Source organism: Suncus etruscus, chromosome 1 (genome assembly GCF_024139225.1).
Source record: "Suncus etruscus isolate mSunEtr1 chromosome 1, mSunEtr1.pri.cur, whole genome shotgun sequence".
NCBI lineage: Eukaryota > Metazoa > Chordata > Mammalia > Eulipotyphla > Soricidae > Suncus > Suncus etruscus.
In genome coordinates this window covers 15,887,987-15,904,398 of record NC_064848.1, presented here as the reverse complement: position 1 = coordinate 15,904,398, position 16,412 = coordinate 15,887,987, and the positions used below count along the sequence as shown (strand labels likewise).

Sequence of the window (16,412 nt, the reverse complement as noted above, 5' to 3'; positions counted from 1 at the left end):
GTGGAGAGGTCCTTTGAGCTGCTGCCCCTGCAGCCAATCTGCTCTGATCCCACCCATCTTAGTTTCCTGAGCTCAGTGGAGACCCAGAGAAAACTGAAGCCCAGCACTGCATTTCCACGCTCCCAAGATGGTCTGAACAGCATCAGCTCATTTAACAAGGCTAGAGCCTGAGTGATGTATCCAGGTCATTCTTCGGGTAAAGACAGAACCGGGCTTGAGATTGGGACTCAGTCCAGGACCAACACTGCTGGCCTGAGTCTTGCAATAGGAAAGAATCCTTGTGGCTTTGCAGGTGGCAACTCGGTGGTCTCTGAACAGGCCTTGCTTAGGGACCACCTGTTCCTCAATTTCTCTGATGATTCCCTGTTCCCTCAGTAGACTTCTGGGCTGTACTCAGCCCCCTCCGGGCCTGCATCATACAGACACAGACCTGGACACACAGGTGTGTTACTCAGAACTGTTCTGAAGAAGCTCTTGCAAGTCCCTGGGGATTGGGATATCCCCAGTAAAACACTGTGACCCCCAGAACCAAGAAGTGTGTGTCCCAGGGATCAGCAAAATGAACTGCTCTTCTACACACGTTTGCTCTTGGAAGTTTTCTTGAGATCCAGCCCTCAGGTTTGCTCAGCAGCAAACACTTTGGCCTGGTTCATGGGGTGAGAGATGCTTCATACAGGGGTTTCTTTTGTTTTTGTTTTGGGGCTATCACCACCATGCTCAGGGTTACTCCTGGGTCTGCACTCAAGGTACCATGTGGGATTGAACCTGGGTCATACAAGACAAATGCCTGGGGCCAGAGAAATAGCAGTGATAGGGCATTTGCCTTACAACGCAGCGGATTTAAGTGAGATGGTGGTTTGAATCCCATCATCCCATGTGGTCCCCTGTGCCTGCCAGGAGCAATTTCTGAGCACAGAGCCAGGAGTAACCCCTGAGCAACACCGGGTATAACCCAAAAACCAACCCCCCCAAAAAAAGACAAATGCCCTCTCACCATGCTATCGCTCTGGCACTATTTGAAGAGACATCCTCACTCTTTGGGAGCAGAATGTTGACTTCTGAAGTCCTGGGATTTCTAGGAGGGAAAAATTTGATTGGTGAGTCTGTTCTGTGTGCACAAGTACGTGCACCTTCTCATTTCCTGCAAATTTTATATTAGCATTGGGACGTGCTGTGCCCACGGGATATCAAAAATAAGTGATTGCAGAGTGTTAAGTAATGGCAGAGAAATTCCTTATTACTTAGGTGAGAAACTTTCTTTACTGAGTTTCAGAGTTCATGGACTTGGAGCATTAGAGGTGATGCTGGTCCGATTTTTCATACTTGTTCATCTAGGACCTGAGGTGGACTGGGGAGGTCTCACAGGGACATGTGTACATGTGCAGGTGGAAATGTGCAAACATGTCAACATGCACACATGTGGGTAGGCACATGTTAGACACACACATGTTTGTGCATGTTTCTTTTGGGAGCCACATCTGGCAGTGCTCAGTAGTTATTCCTAGATCTGGGCTCAGAAATTGCTCCTGGCAGGCTTGGGGGACCCTATTGGATCCAAGGGATCGCACCTGGTCCATCCCAGGTCGGCTGCATGCAAGGCTTTAACACTGTTCTATCACTCCAGCCCCTATTTGTGCACATTGGAGGCCACAGGATGCTCTCCAGACTTGCTGAGATCGCAGCCTGGTGCATGGCAGCTACTAGCCACTTCTTGTTTCTGTTCTTACTTTGCAAGATGGAGTCTGCTTTGCAACAATCCTCTTAGGGAGCTATTAAATCACTCAGAGATGGGGGCTAGCACTGTGGTACAGTAGGTAGAGCACTTGCCTTACAAACGACCAACCTGGGTTCAGTCTCCAGTATCCCATCTGGTTCTCACACAAACACCACCAGGAGTGGGTCTTGAATGCCAAGTCAGGACTAAACCCTAAGCACTGCCAGATATAGCCCCCAAAAACAAAGACATCCCCCCCAAAAAATTTCTCAGGGCTTCTTCCTTTTTTATTTTTAATTTTTTGGTTTTTGGTGGATTACTCCTGGCTCTGTGCTCAGAAATTGCTCGTGGAAGGCTTGAGGGGACTATATGGGATGCCGGGATCAAACCTGGATCTGTCCTGAATTGGCTGTGTATAAGGCAAACGCCCAACTCTGCTATCACTCTGGCCCCTCGCAGGACTTGATATAACGTATCAGTGACCCCTCTCTGATCTGTAAACTGCTGTCACTTCTTGCCTTAGTGGTCATAGCTGTCACTGTTGTCCTAGTTGGACTGTGGACAGGGAACTTGATCCATGCTTTCATGTAATCTGTCCAGCAATTTTGGAATAATCTGATTTGCTCCTGTCTGGCAAACCAGGAAATTGGGACTTAATCCAGTGGGCTGACAGCACAGACCACTTAGCTCAAAGGAGCTATAGGTCTGCCCAGCCTCACTACATTCAAGGCACATCTTGGTTTGGTTTGGGTTTGGGGACCACACCAGGGTTCTTTCCTGACTCTGTGTTGTGGGGGGACCATATGTGTGATCAAATCTTTGTTGTCCAAATGCCAGGTAACTCCTTTCATCCCTGTACTTTCTCTCTTGTCTCTCCACTTGCTTTTAAAATTTAGACCAGTGCTTTCACCTTCAGCCTCACCCATGTTTGTATTTTTACCAGGCTCTAATTGAAGTTGTTTTCCCTTACCTCTGCTTTTGTTGTGATGATGGAGCTAGAGCTAGGTGGGGTGGTTGGTGATGCAGTGCTCCTGGGGTCTCACTCTGATTGAAGATGTGTGTGTATGCACTGCTCACAGCAGGAATATCTGTCCTGCTTACGCACTGTCATGCCAGGACTCTTAACAGAACAGAATGTCAAGAGAGTGCTGACGTGGGCAGGCAACACCAGGAAGGGCGCTTGTGGCCTCAATTGCTGAGCAAGTGCTTCAGCCCCTGAACTACCCCACAAGGTGTCCCTCATCAAACCATATTTGAATTCTGAGAGCTGTTGAAGTTGACATGACTTTTCCTGTCCAATGGCTAATTTGTGTGTGTCTGGAAATTTCCCAAGTACATCTTTTCCCCATTTTCCCTTTGAATGTGCCAGTCTTTGACACCTCTCAAAGCCTCTCTGCCTGCACTGGTGCCAAATTTAACTTCATCTTCTCTGGAATTGTGGCTGTCCAAGTGTTGTGGAGCTAAACACCTGTGTCAGCATTGTGGTGTCCCCAGACTGTGCCCACATACACAGAAGCCACCGGATTTGACAGGAAACCTCATGCCAAGTGCTGACTGTTCCCACTATGCATGGCAGCCATGCCTATTCCTCAGAATCTGGGCAAAGAACTAACCGTCCCCTTCCTTTCTCCTTCAGGTTTGCCTGCAATGAGATTTCTCTCCCTCCACTTGAAGGCCCCCATTGCTGAGCTGCTGTGAATGGGTTTGGTATGATCCTGTGCCTGCCCGTCGGATGGAGAAGTAGCTGACCTGGCCTCAGGGTTGCTGTGCCAGACGACTGCAGAGCCTTCTCACAATGTCCTCAAGCAGGAGTCAGAATCCCCATGGACTCAAGCAGATTGGCCTGGACCAGATCTGGGACGACCTCCGCGCTGGCATCCAGCAGGTCTACACCAGGCAGAGCATGGCCAAGTCCAGATACATGGAGCTCTACACGTATCTTTGCCCATGTTCTGGGGGAATTTTGGCCAATGGGGCGGCAACCTTACTCTCTCTCTCTCTCACGCTTCTTCCTATGTGCACTCAGGGTGCTCATTGCAGGCTGCAGAAACAGCTTGTTTGCGTTGAGGCTTTGTGGGGAGGTGAATCAGGCAACATGGCTGAGCCAAGCTGTGGGACCCGGTGCCATTTCCCTAAGCCACATCAGTACCGATCCCATTTCTAGTAGTTGAAACCCGTTCAACACTCTGCTGGGGCCTTGGTGAGTCAGGGTCATGCACACTATTGCTTTGTGGTCAGACTTGAAAGGTCATTCAGAAACAGCTGCACACCCCTATTTGAGCCTCCCTGGGAATACGTACACACCCTGTCCACAGGGTTTTCAGATAATAGAAGTTTGGATTGTGTGGCCTGGATCTCAGATCCTGTCGAGGATCTGAGGATAGCAGCATTTGGATAGAAGAAATGATAGTTATTAATATCAGCTGAATATTTACTATGTGTGAGAGGACAGTGGCATTCAGATAGAAGAAATAATCATTATTACCATTGGCTGAGTTTTTATGTTCTTTTTTGTTGTTGTTCTTGTTGTTTGTTGTTTTGGGCCACACCCGGTGATGCTCGGGTTACTCCTCGCTATGCACTCAGAAATCGCTCCTGGCTTGGGGGGACAATATGGGATGCTGGGGGTTCGAATTGTAGTCCGTCCTAGGCTAGCCCTTGGTGGTTCAGAAGTGAGTGCATTTAAATCTTAGTATCACTGGGTCTTATCTTTCTTGATGATCTATTTTGCCCCATTATGCTAATATTTTAGAATCTTAAATCAGCATGAACTGAAGTACAAGACATTTAAGGTAGATTAAGATAAATGTGTGCACGTACCACGTACACACTGAGTGCAATTGTACTGTCAGGGACTGCCCTAGAACACACCCTACAAAGAGGCGTGCAGTGTGATGGGGGTGTAGGGTTGGGGGCATTCAGAGTTGAGCCATGTTTTGCCACCTTAACTGCCCAAGGGCCCTACCCTTGAGCAGCCTCCTCTCTGCCCTCCCCATCACCCCTAACCTACCTTTTCTTTCTGAATTAGCCTATCTGGGCCATGCCTTATAGGTGGAACTGTGCCTGTAGCTGGCCATGTCTATCTGGCCGTGTACTTGGCACTTGGTGTCATCGGGCTTCTGTGGACTGTTTGTGTCTTTGAAACAGTGGGTCATGGCCACAGTTTGCTTATCACAAACAGGTGCAGTTCTTTGATTTCAGTTCTATTCTACTATTGTTTGCCAGAGATCTCCTGGAGCAAATTGCCCAGATGTGCAGCGTTTGAGGCATAGAATCCTGTGGGGAACTTTGTTGGATTATGCTGTGTCTTATTTTTCTATTTTGGACCATGTCCTGTGCTGCTTTACAAGCCCTATGCTTGGTGGCTACTCCAAGCAGTGCCTAGGAACCAAGGGTGTAGGAGTTATGCTTGTAAAAGCACATGCTTCAGGTTCCAGTACTGTGAACCATCTTCTAATACCAAGATTTGTCTCTATTTTACCGCCTACACGGGATTGATAGGTCTAATATTCGGAAGCAAAAAAAGTAGTTATTTTGCATGGAGTTCCCATCCAAATGTTTGGAGGGTCCTTCCTGGGGATTCCGGACAAGCCGAATTGGTAATTCAGTATTTGGGTCTTGTGGTAGTGATGAACTGGGCCACCCTGGCAGTGCTCAGGGACTATGTGGTATTGGAAACCAAACCTCAGTTATTTAACTGCAAGGCCTGTACTCAACCCCCTGTAGTATTCTCTAGAAGTGATTTCAAGGTGAGACAAGATACTAGGTTAAATATTCCTAGAACAGAGCAATACTCTGTTTTTGTTTGTTTAATTATTTTAAACTGTGCTAAGGAAATAGTTGTCTTCAAATTATGTGTAATAGGCAATATGGAAAGCAAGCCTCAGTCTTTGACACTGAAGATTTTCTATTTAATAGCTGTAAACTGCCATTTAAACCATTTCTTAAGATGACTCTAAAGACTGTCCCAAAAATACTTCTAGAAAGAGCAGACTTCTTCTGTAATGAAGACAACAAAATTAACATGCAGAAATCCATGGCATTCCTAAATGCAAACACGAAGATAGAAAAGAGGAGGGAGTAGTTTTCTTAAATACCACTCTCAATTACAGCCCCAAAATATAGTTTCCAGCAGCTCCGGCCGGGCCCAGGGGGACGCGGGGGTCCCGGCCAGGCGGGCGGCGGCGCCCCAGAGGGAGGCTGCAGGCGGAGCCCTCCGTCCCTGGCGCTCCGCTCGGACCGGCCTCCGACCAGGGCTTCGTCGCGGCTGGCGGACGTGGCTCCGGGGGCCGGGCGGGCAGAGCAGTGGCTGTTGCTCGGCCGAGCGTCCTCCAGACGTCGGCCTCGCCTCGGCGCCCCGGGGCCGTCCGGGCCGGAGAAGATGGGGCCTCCCCATCTTTTTAACTCTTTTAACTTACCTGATAAAAGAGTTTCGTGAAAGACTTCTACAAAGAAAATATTGTCGCTGCTAAAACAAGTAAGGCCCAAGGAAATGGAAACACCTCCCGTTCATGGATTGGAAAGATCAATATTGTTACGGGGATGGGGGGGAGGACAAATTTGGTGATGGAATGGTTATTCCCCTGATTCAATGTTAATATGTACCTAAAATACTACTGTGAAAGATATGTAAGCCAATATGATCAAAATAAAAATTAAAAAAAAGAAGGGAAAGATCAATATTGTCAAAATAACAATCCTACCCAAAACACACTATAGATTCGATGTAGTTCCTGTGGAAAATGTTACTGAAATCTAGAAGTGTAAAACCCTCCAAATAGCCAAAACAATCCTAGGAAGGAAAAATAAAGAAGATGGAGGTTTTCTCTTTCCCAACTTTGAATTTATACCACAAAACTTTAGTCATCAAAGCAGCATCACTTATCATCAAGGACATGCAGATCAGAGGATAAGTGAGATTCACCTCCCACTAGTGAGACTGGACACACCAGAAAGAATTAGAATCACCAGTGTTAGCATGGCTATGAGGAAAGGAGGGACCCTTATCCACTGCAGGTAGGAATGCCAACTGGTGTAGGCTTACACAGAAGGGTCATATCAGTATGAGGCTAAGGTCCAGCCTAGCATCCTGCCCATCCTTTAGCATTATGAGATGAGGCTTTGGAGGCCCTGAGCAGCACTCCCATCCTCAGACCCTGACTTTGGGAGGCCCTCCCCCCAAATGAAAAGCTGGACAGTGACACTCTTGAGTGCTTGTAGCCCGTAGCATTTGCAGTGCAACAACATGCTTCTCTGCAGAAAATCTTTCTCTGGAGTTAGGATTACCCTGCCATGCTTTCTAAAGTTTCAGTAGAGAAACATGTGAGTTCAAGTTAGTTGTCAGTGTAAGTGTCATAATCTGTCGCAGAATCCTCTCCCTTTCACTGCCAATCTGGTGTACTTTGAAAAAGTGTGTTTTGTTTAGCTTCAAAGAATTGTAAGCAACTTTTTAAAGAAAAACCAGATAATATTTCATAGTTGTCTCTGGAAGTGATTTTTTTATTATCAGTATAAAAACAGTTATTCAGGGTTTTAATTTACTTCTGGTCTTCTAAAGTTGACTTATGGTGTATAAGACTCAGCAATGTAAGCATTTTGTATAGCAGCTTTACTAGTTGTTAGTGGCTATTGGTTGTTTACACAACCTTTGCCTTTGAAACGAGCTATCAGCCTTGCTCTATGCAGGCTTTTCTTTCTAGAACCATCTCCCCACAGCCCCAGAACTGCAGGGTGCTTCAGGGAGCTGCTCCCGATGGGACTGGGCTTCTGTATTTGTGACGGGTCCAATGAGAGAGGTTTTTTTGTTTGTTTGTTTGTTATTGGGGGGGTCACACCCATCAGCGCTCAGGGGTTACTTCTGGCTCTATGCTCAGAAATCGCTCCCGGCAGGCTCAGGGGACCATATAGGATGCCAGGATTCAAACCACTGACCTGCATGAAAGGCAAATTGCTTACCTCCATGCTGTCTCTCCGGCCCCAAGAGAGAGTGTTTTACTTTAAAGAAAATGTATCACATAGTTGACATAGTAGACCATAATACATTTGTTTCCAGATAAGTAAAAGTTTGTGTGTTTTTTTTTATTCTTAAAAACAATAGAAAAAATAAAAAAGGAAGAGAAGAAACTTTAAAAAAGAGTGACTGGAGAAATAGTATAGTGATAAGGCGTTTGCCTTGCTTGCAGCCATCCCAGGAAAAATGGTGGTTCAATTCCTAGAATCCCATATGGTTCCCAGAGCCTGCCAGGGTGACTTCTGAGCACAGAGCTAGGAGTAACCCCTGAGCACCGCCAGGTGTGACCCAAAAATGCAATAAAAAAGGAAAAGGTGTAGTAGGTAAATACATAATGTGAAAATTATTATATCTCCAGTGAAGTCATTAATATAATAGAAGCTTTAGTAAGCTCATGTTAGCTGTCCATTCTGTTAAATTGATTTTGTAGGGTTGAGAGCATCAAACAAATGAGGTTGTCCAGCAAAGCATTCTTACTGATACTATGGCTTTTATAGGGCGTATTCTGAGCTTCTAATCCTCCTGGAAAAAGGAGAATGCTGAGGGAGAGTGCTCACACACTCCATAAAGCCCTGGTTATACCAGCCCAAACACCAGCATAACCTGAAGTTTGGTCAGATTGGGTTCCCCAAAGAGAATTGTAGAGAGGTGGTAAGGCAGGGCCATCGGCAAAATGGAGATTCTGGGTGATGGATACAGCAGGCATGGCATTGGCAGATCAGGGACTTTGCCTGCCCCAGAGAGGGTATTTCTGCAGCAGCTTCAGTATAGATGGGTCACAGTGATTAATTTTGAAGTTAATTCTCTTAAGTTCCAGTCCTGAAGGAAATGATGGTAGAAAATGATTCTGTACTGCTTGATTTATCTTGAATTTGGAGCCACACCTGGCCATGCTTGGAGATGCTTCTCAGTTCTGGGCTCAGCAGTCTCTCCCAGGAGTACTAGGGTCGAAGCAGGATCAGTGGCACTTTGCCCCTGAACTCTTTCCAGCCATGGAGACTGGCAGTGAGGCCATAAGAATAGAAGGACCGTGGCTGACCATGTACATGGGATAGTGGATAGACGATGGTGCTTTTCCTGGGCATTGCAGGCTCTGTGTGAAGATGCCACGTGAGGACTAGTGGCAAGCTATGGCCATTCTTGTATAGCTGAAGCAGGTCTTGGCAAGTGAAGGGACAGAATTGTGGGAACTATTTCAAGATGCAGCCAGACATCAGCCTGCTGCAGAACCATACCACCATCCTGGGCAGACTGCAAGGAGAACTGCATCTTGGCTACCCTTTCAACCCAGAAAGCCATACCTGGTACACCCAACTGGCACTGCTGCAAGTTCTCCACCAAAGAACCAGTTTGAGACAGGACCATTTCTGATTATTAGTCATTTATTATTTTTATCCTCAATGTGCATGATTCATGATCACATAACTGGGCCTGTATTAAATAGTAGGTGGGAATTGTGGGGTCAGAGAAACAGCAGAAAGGACTCCTTCACCCGTGGCCTATGGTCCCCTTGGCAGACAAACCCTGGTCAGAGCATATGGACTCAAATTCCCAGGTCTAAGGCACTGCCTGCAGAGGGTGCCCGGGAGTACCTCTCCTGCTGGCCAGTGGATTCAGAGTGATGACATGTCATCAGAGCTGGGGACTGCGATGCCTGCTTCCTATTAGCTTATCTGCTACTCACTGGCCACAAGTGTGGTTCTGCGTCTCACAGTGGCCTCATGTTGGCTGTAGATGAGCAAGTTTCTCCTTCGTTGCTTTGGGAGATACTCACACTTTTGTCTGCCCAGGAATTAATGCATTAGCCCCTTGACTGATTCCTAGTTCCAGTGTAGTTTTAGTAGTGGTGAAGATATAAATGTTCTGAAACCCAGATACTCTTGGTCCATAACCCTCCAAATGTGTGCCGTGTTTGTCTTGAAGAAAGAAGTCATTGCTGTGGGTGAACTTTAAGATCGGACTTTACAGTACAATTTTGTCTCCAGTTTTTAAGTGTCCCTCAGAAGCTGAGCCTTAGGGAGTGGGGCAATAATGAGGACTGTAGTCAGCAATGTGACTGGGGTCACCTAGGGGCAACTACTGGCTTGGCTGCAGGACGATGCCGCCTTGTGATGAGCCATGACCAACACCCCTGACATTATTGTTGATTTGTGTGTGATGAGAATTAGAACTTTACTGAGAACTTGTTAGGGAAGGACTTGAGGTTGGTCTTTAGGGAAGGACTTGAACCTGGAGGGCAACAGGTTCAAAACAGGAAAGAAATTTAAAGGCGGTAAATAGCATAATCATAGGATACAGGATGCAGTCTGTGTCTGTTCTACCCATTTGTGACATATCTCAAATGACAGTGTGTGTGTCAGTCTCGGTGTGCTGCGCATGTGTGTGTGTGCCAGGGATTGGGGGAAGGTACCTACCACAATGCCTGGGACCCAGGTATGTGCAATATTTAACCAGAGTCGAACCAGGTTGAATCAGAGACACACCCGCCATGATGCCTCTTCAGACCCTATAAAAGAAATTTCAGAACAACAGAAATAATGGACGAGAACAAGCCTTAATAGATGGGAATTCAGCAGACTCTTCTCAGAGATGAGAAGCCTGTGGGTGTGGGTTCAGTCTACTGCATAATCCTCGAGATCATGCAGCCCATGTTGAGGATCCTCACTCACCCCAAAGGACCTTGGGATGTGATCCACCTATGGTGGGGAGTGGAACTGGTGGGAACAGGATTGTGGAGCAAGTACACAATAAGTAGCACTGGGTATTAAATCAAAGCCACCCACCCATGCCTTCTGCTCCCACAAAGCATTTGGAATCAAGAGTCAAAAGTGTGGGCCAGAGACCCCAAGTATGGTTTGTGCTCTGTAAACCAAATGGTTTGTGGCTGTGCTCACCTGGTCTGGGAATGGCTGGACTATGGGGATATTTATAAGAAATGTGAACTCTCAGAGGCAGGCGAGGTGGTGCTAGAGGTGAGGTGTCTGCCTTGCAAGCACTAGCCAAGGAAGGACCACGGTTCGATCCCCCAGCGTCCCATATGGTCCCCTCAAGCCAGGGGCAATTTCTGAGCGCTTAGCCAAGAGTAACCCCTGAGCATCAAATGGGTGTGGCCCCCCCCCCAAAAAAAAAACAAAACAAAAAGAAATGTGAACTCTCTTTTCAGAACTGTCCCATACCATTTTGCATCAGCTTGACTTCCCCAATTTTTAAATTGAGCCACTGGGGCTGGGGGACCCCACCTCACTGTCTTGTTTGCATTTCCCTAGTGATGCTGACTCCATTTTTCTAGTCTGACTGTTATGATGTCCTCCCCTCTTTTTTTTTCTGCATGCATCCATTATTACTAAGTTTTAGGTCTCAGTTCACAGATTCTCTGGTTCTGTCTGGTGTGTTTTGTTACTCTCTGAGCTTTCGGTCCTTTTCCTAATAATGGTATCTGAGTGTTGCTGAGCAAGCCTGATCAGTTGTCCTTATTTTCTTTTTCTCTTTTTTCTTACCTTTTGGGTTTTTGGGGAGGAGGGTGGAAGACTCACCACTGATGCTTGGGGATCACTCCTGGTGGACTCAGGGGAATCATATGAGGTTCTAGGCATCAAGCCTAGGTCAGCTATGTGCAAGACAAGTACTTTATCTCTCTAGCCCCCTCCCCATTTTTTTTTTTTTCCTTTCATATTGTCCTCTGTGACCTGACCAAGCCTCTACTAGGGCTGGAGAGATAATAGTACAGCAGGTAAGGAAGGCATTTGCATGTGGCCGACTCAGGTTCGATCCCTGGCATCCCCTATGGTCCACCAAGCCAGCATGAGTAAGCAGTGAGCACCTCTGGGTTTGGCCCAAAAAAATCAACAACAAAATAATCCTTTTCCGGGTTCATTGAGGCCCTGTTTTCCTCTCACAGCTTTATATTTTGGGGTTTAACAATTAGAGCTGCGTCCATCTCGAGTTTTGCTTTTGTATGTGGTATGAGGTGAGGCTTGGGGTTTTAAAAAATTTTTGCCAGCTTCCTATGCTGAGGTGTGGTAGCTGAACCCCAGGCCATTTCCAAACTGCTAGGCTGGTGTCCAGAGCAACTGACCCTTCTCTGTACTGCCCAACCTATGCTTGGCCTTATCAGACTTTTCACTTTACATCTAGGACATGAAATATTACTTTGTTTTGATTTACCTAGTGACAGGTTGGGTTTTTGTTGTTGTATGGGAAGAGACACAGGAAGGTCCTCCCAAGTGTTGCTTGTGAGGCTCCATATCCCTTGTGGTGATCTCAGCAAACGAAACTTTAGTTCAATGGAAAGGCCAGAGGGTGCAGTCCTGTGTAGGCCCGAAGGTGCTCGTTGCAACACTGAGTATAGTAGTGGGCCTGTAGAAGCAGCCTAGGTGTAGACAGAATGAATGAAAAAAAAAGCCGCAGCTATGAATCCTCTGTAGCTGTAAGAAAGATGCTGCATTTGCTGCAGTGGATGAATCTAAAGGATGTGCTAAGGCAGAGGGGGAAACGGACAAACTGCCGAATGATCTTACTCACCTGTGGAAGAGAGACTCAAGAAAGGAATAGACAGAAATGAACTACTTTTGGCCTTAGATTATAAAACTCAAGATTAACAAACTGGGCAGTGGAGTTCAGGGGGACTTGAAAGGTGTAGTAGAAGTGACAGGGTTAGTGATGGAGGTGTGTGGGCACATTGGTGGTGATGAAGGTGTAGGAACTGAAGGCAGTCAACCATAGGGAGTGGGGGAAAGGAGGAAGGTTGAGTGAGTGAGAGGGAACAATCAAGCAAGGAAGGAGAGGGAGAGAGAAAGAAAGACCAACAAAGGTGATAAGAAAGAAAGGAAGGAAGGACTGACTTTGATTTTGCAGCGTCTATCCATTGGGTGCAGGCAGTGGTGTGCAGGTGCCAGATTCTGTGTGTCTGCCCACTCACGGACGTAGAGGATTCTCTACCACACATCCTGCAAGGTCTACAAGCCCAGGCTTCTCCCTTTGCTTACCTTTGCTCCTTTCAAGAAACCAGTTCATCCACATACTATACATGTGGTAATGGGTGAGAGTGCTTTTTGTGGCTGCTGAGACTCTGGAATCTCCTCCGGGAGGTTGGCCTTCCTCTCCCCCACCCCCCACCCCGCCTCCCTTAAGCTCTGTCCACTATTACTTCTTGTGTCTTAAAGTTGTTATTTGGAGGGGCCAGGTAGGTGGCGCTGAAGGTAAGGTGTCTGCCTTGCAAGCGCTAGCCAAGGAAGGACCGCGGTTCGATCCCCCGGCGTCCCATATGGTCCCCCCAAGCCAGGGGCGATTTCTGAGCACATAGCCAGGAGTAACCCCTGAGCGTCAAACGGGTGTGGCCCAAAAACCAAAAAAAAAAAAAAAAAGTTGTTATTTGGAGCATTTGCAGGTGATGTGTATTATTTATTTTGTAACATAAACGGGTACTTTTATTGTTGTGAAGTGTCCCTCTCACCTTTATGATTAGTTTTTGGTTTTTTGGTTTTGCTTTGGGGACCACACCAGGCTGTGCTCATGGGCTACTCCTAGCCCAGTGTCTGGCAGCTAAGGTTTGGGGTCTACACCTGTGGTGCTCAAGGTGTAATTACCCCTGGCTCTGTTCTCAGGGATCACTACTGGCAGGCCCGGGGAGCAACATGGGGTGCTGGGGTTTGAACCTGGATTGAAACACTCCCAAATAATTTTTGTGAAATTAACATCACCCTAATACCAAACCCAGCAGAGATACGGCAAAAAAAAAAGTGGGGGGAGGGAGGGAGGGAGGGAGGAAGGGAAGGGAAGGGAAGGGAAGGGAAGGGAAGGGAAGGGAAGGGAAGGGAAGGGAAGGGAAGGGAAGGGAAGGGAAGGGAAGGGAAGGGAAGGGAAGGGAAGGGAAGGGAAGGGAAGGGAAGGGAAGGGAAGGGAAGGGAAGGGAAGGGAAGGGAAGGGAAGGGAAGGAAAGGAAAGGAAAGGAAAAAGGAAAGGAAAGGAAAGCTACAGATCAATATCCCTGATGAACACAGATGCAAAGATCCTCAACAAAATCCTAGCAAATAGGATCCAACGCCTCATTAAAAAGGTCATACACCATGACCAAGTTGGTTTCATTCCAGGAATAAAGGATGTGTTTTTTTGTTTTTAAGATTAAGCAACATCATTTTGTTGTTGTTTTTGAAACAAATGTAGCCTACACAGGTCTACATAGGTATTTCAGGTATACAATGAGTAAGGACCCTTCCCACCACCAATGTCAACCTCCTTCTACCACTGGACCCCAGTACATCCTATCCCACTACCATCTGGCCCTTTTCTCCTTTACTTTTACTTTACTCTTAGTTTTATATAGCAATGCGGGAATATGTGTTAAAATAGAGTAATCCTATCCCAAGGTTCTATGAAAAATAGGGGAGCCCCAATTTAAAAGACGAGATAAAAAGTACAATAAAAGGGGCCGGTGAAGTGGCGCTAGAGATAAGGTGTCTGCCTTGCAAGCGCTAGCCAAGGAAGGACCTCGGTTCGATCCCCCGGTGTCCCATATGGTCCCCCAAGCCAGGGGCAATTTCTGAGCACTTAGCCAGGAGTAACCCCTGAGCATCAAGCGGGTGTGGCCGAAACCCCCCCAAAAAAGTACAATAAAAAAGGTGTGTGTGTATGGTTTTTGTATAGGCACAGCATAATATGGGAAAATAGAAAGAAAAAACCTTTGGCCTAGAAACAGGGAGACCTTACCCATGAAGCATCTTGGCATAAGACCAACTACAGTCTCCATGCATACTAAGTTGTCTAACCCCAAAGTCTTTCCATGTGGTCCCAGTAAAAGCTCTTCTCAATCACAAGTTGTTGCTGTTAGGTTTCTGTAGTTAAAGATCCTGGTTTCTGTACAGATCCTATGTCGTCGAAGTCAGAGTGATGCGGAACATCTTCTGGTTTCATCTCACCATAAGGGGTCAGTGCAGAGAACCTTGTCCTGAGAACAGGTTGTTGCTGTTACCAAGTCGCCAGGGTGTCATATGAACCCACTCAGGAGTTAAGTTGATGCTGGGCAGCTTTAGGGCCTTCCCTGGTAGAAGTCCAATTCTTGGTGATGGTGTAGAAAACAGTGCTGTTTCCATAGAAAGTATGGATCCAAGGTTTGGGGTGAACGTTCAATGTCCGATCTTCTGAAGCCTAAGCCAAATCACTATGTCAAGTGTTCAGGGTATAAGGACCAACTGCAATATAAAATTTATGTGTTCCTATCTCTATTAGAAATTGTTTGCACATCCAAGATTTCCCTATTTTAATGTACCTATGCAAAACGGGCAATGTCTCATGGTACTACTGGTGCTTATGGGAGGAAAAATAATAAGCTAAACAATCCCGATAACCTGGTTCTAACATGAATTCAGAACACTAGAAAAACTTATCTACTAGAATTTCTTACTAAATAGTTTTTAAAAAAATGGAATGGAGGAAACTGCTGCATAAGAAGATAGACAATAAGAGTCATACCTGTTAAGGAAATGCATCAAAAAAATATTCCAAGGAGATATACATGTCCCCTTGAAGTCTTTGAAATAGTCTTGGGGTGGTGGGATAAAATACGAAACACAGCTTCAACCTGCAGCATGATCTTGGGGTGTCTAAAAATGGCTTCCAGCAGTCATCTATCAGGAAATGTCCTCAAGCTGGGGACTTCTCAGAAAATAAATCTGGTAGTGAGCAACAGTCCACAGCGAAGGGAGGTGGAATGAAAGGGGCTGCTGAGAGCAAATCAGCAGCAGCATTAGTGGCAGCTTCTTGGGCTGGGAATCTATCTTTTCACTTTGGGAGCTGGTTGGCAGCTGGCTGGGGTGGGGGAATGTTCTGCTTCCTGAGGAGTTAAGTACTTGGGGGAAATAACAGATTGGAGCTGAGAGAGTGAAGGGCTAGAAAAGAATTGGTAAGTGGAATTGGTAAGTGAAGGGATGAAGGAGGGGAAGGACAATATACAACATAGGCATTATACTACAGACTGACATTAGACAGGCATTGGGGTGGCCAACATATACACTTATGCACATATATAGACAGACAATGAAGTTCGATCCATAGATAATAGTTGAAAAGCTGACCCAGGTGAAATGGAACAGAAGGCTTAAAAAATATAAAGCTGGGGCCGGTGAGGTGGCGCTAGAGGTAAGGTGTCTGCCTTGCAAGCGCTATATGGTCCCCCCAAGCCAGGGCGATTTCTGAGTGCTTAGCCAGGAGTAACCCCTGAGCATCAAATGGGTGTGGCCCCAAAAACCAATATATACATACATACATACATACATACGTGTGTGTGTATATATATATAGCTGGCAAGTCAGATGTAAAGGTTTTCTATTTTCTAGGCCAATCATGATTGGTGAGGGTAAAACTTTACTGAAGAAAGGCTTCATGGGTTATATTGTTTTATAGTGCATTCATGTCTAGAAAACTAAGTGATATGGTAATGAGTACTGTAAGAGGAGTCTACACCATGAAGTGTCAGGTTCCTTTCGTAAAAGCAATCTAAAATCATGAACATTATGGTATAGTGGTGAACCACCTGAAATTGAAAACAAATTACAAAAACATACTCAATGAATGACATTTGTAGCAGAAGTTTTTGACGTGTAGTTTATTGGACACCTGCTCAATCTAAACAGCTATATCCGTTTTTGATGAGAGAGTTTAGGCCATTGACATTTAAGGAAACTATTGACAGAA

At 46.2% G+C, this 16,412-nt stretch overlaps 1 protein-coding gene across 1 annotated transcript in view; it reads left to right on the top strand.

Annotated features, from left to right (window-relative positions):
* CUL1 (cullin 1) overlaps positions 1–16,412 on the top strand; it is a 64,090-nt gene that overhangs the window by 24,034 nt on the left and 23,644 nt on the right. The window contains exon 2 of the mRNA XM_049769407.1: positions 3,351–3,649. Within this exon, the coding sequence (XP_049625364.1) occupies positions 3,510–3,649 (140 nt within the window). The 5' untranslated portion in view covers positions 3,351–3,509. The remainder of the gene's footprint in view (positions 1–3,350; positions 3,650–16,412) is intronic.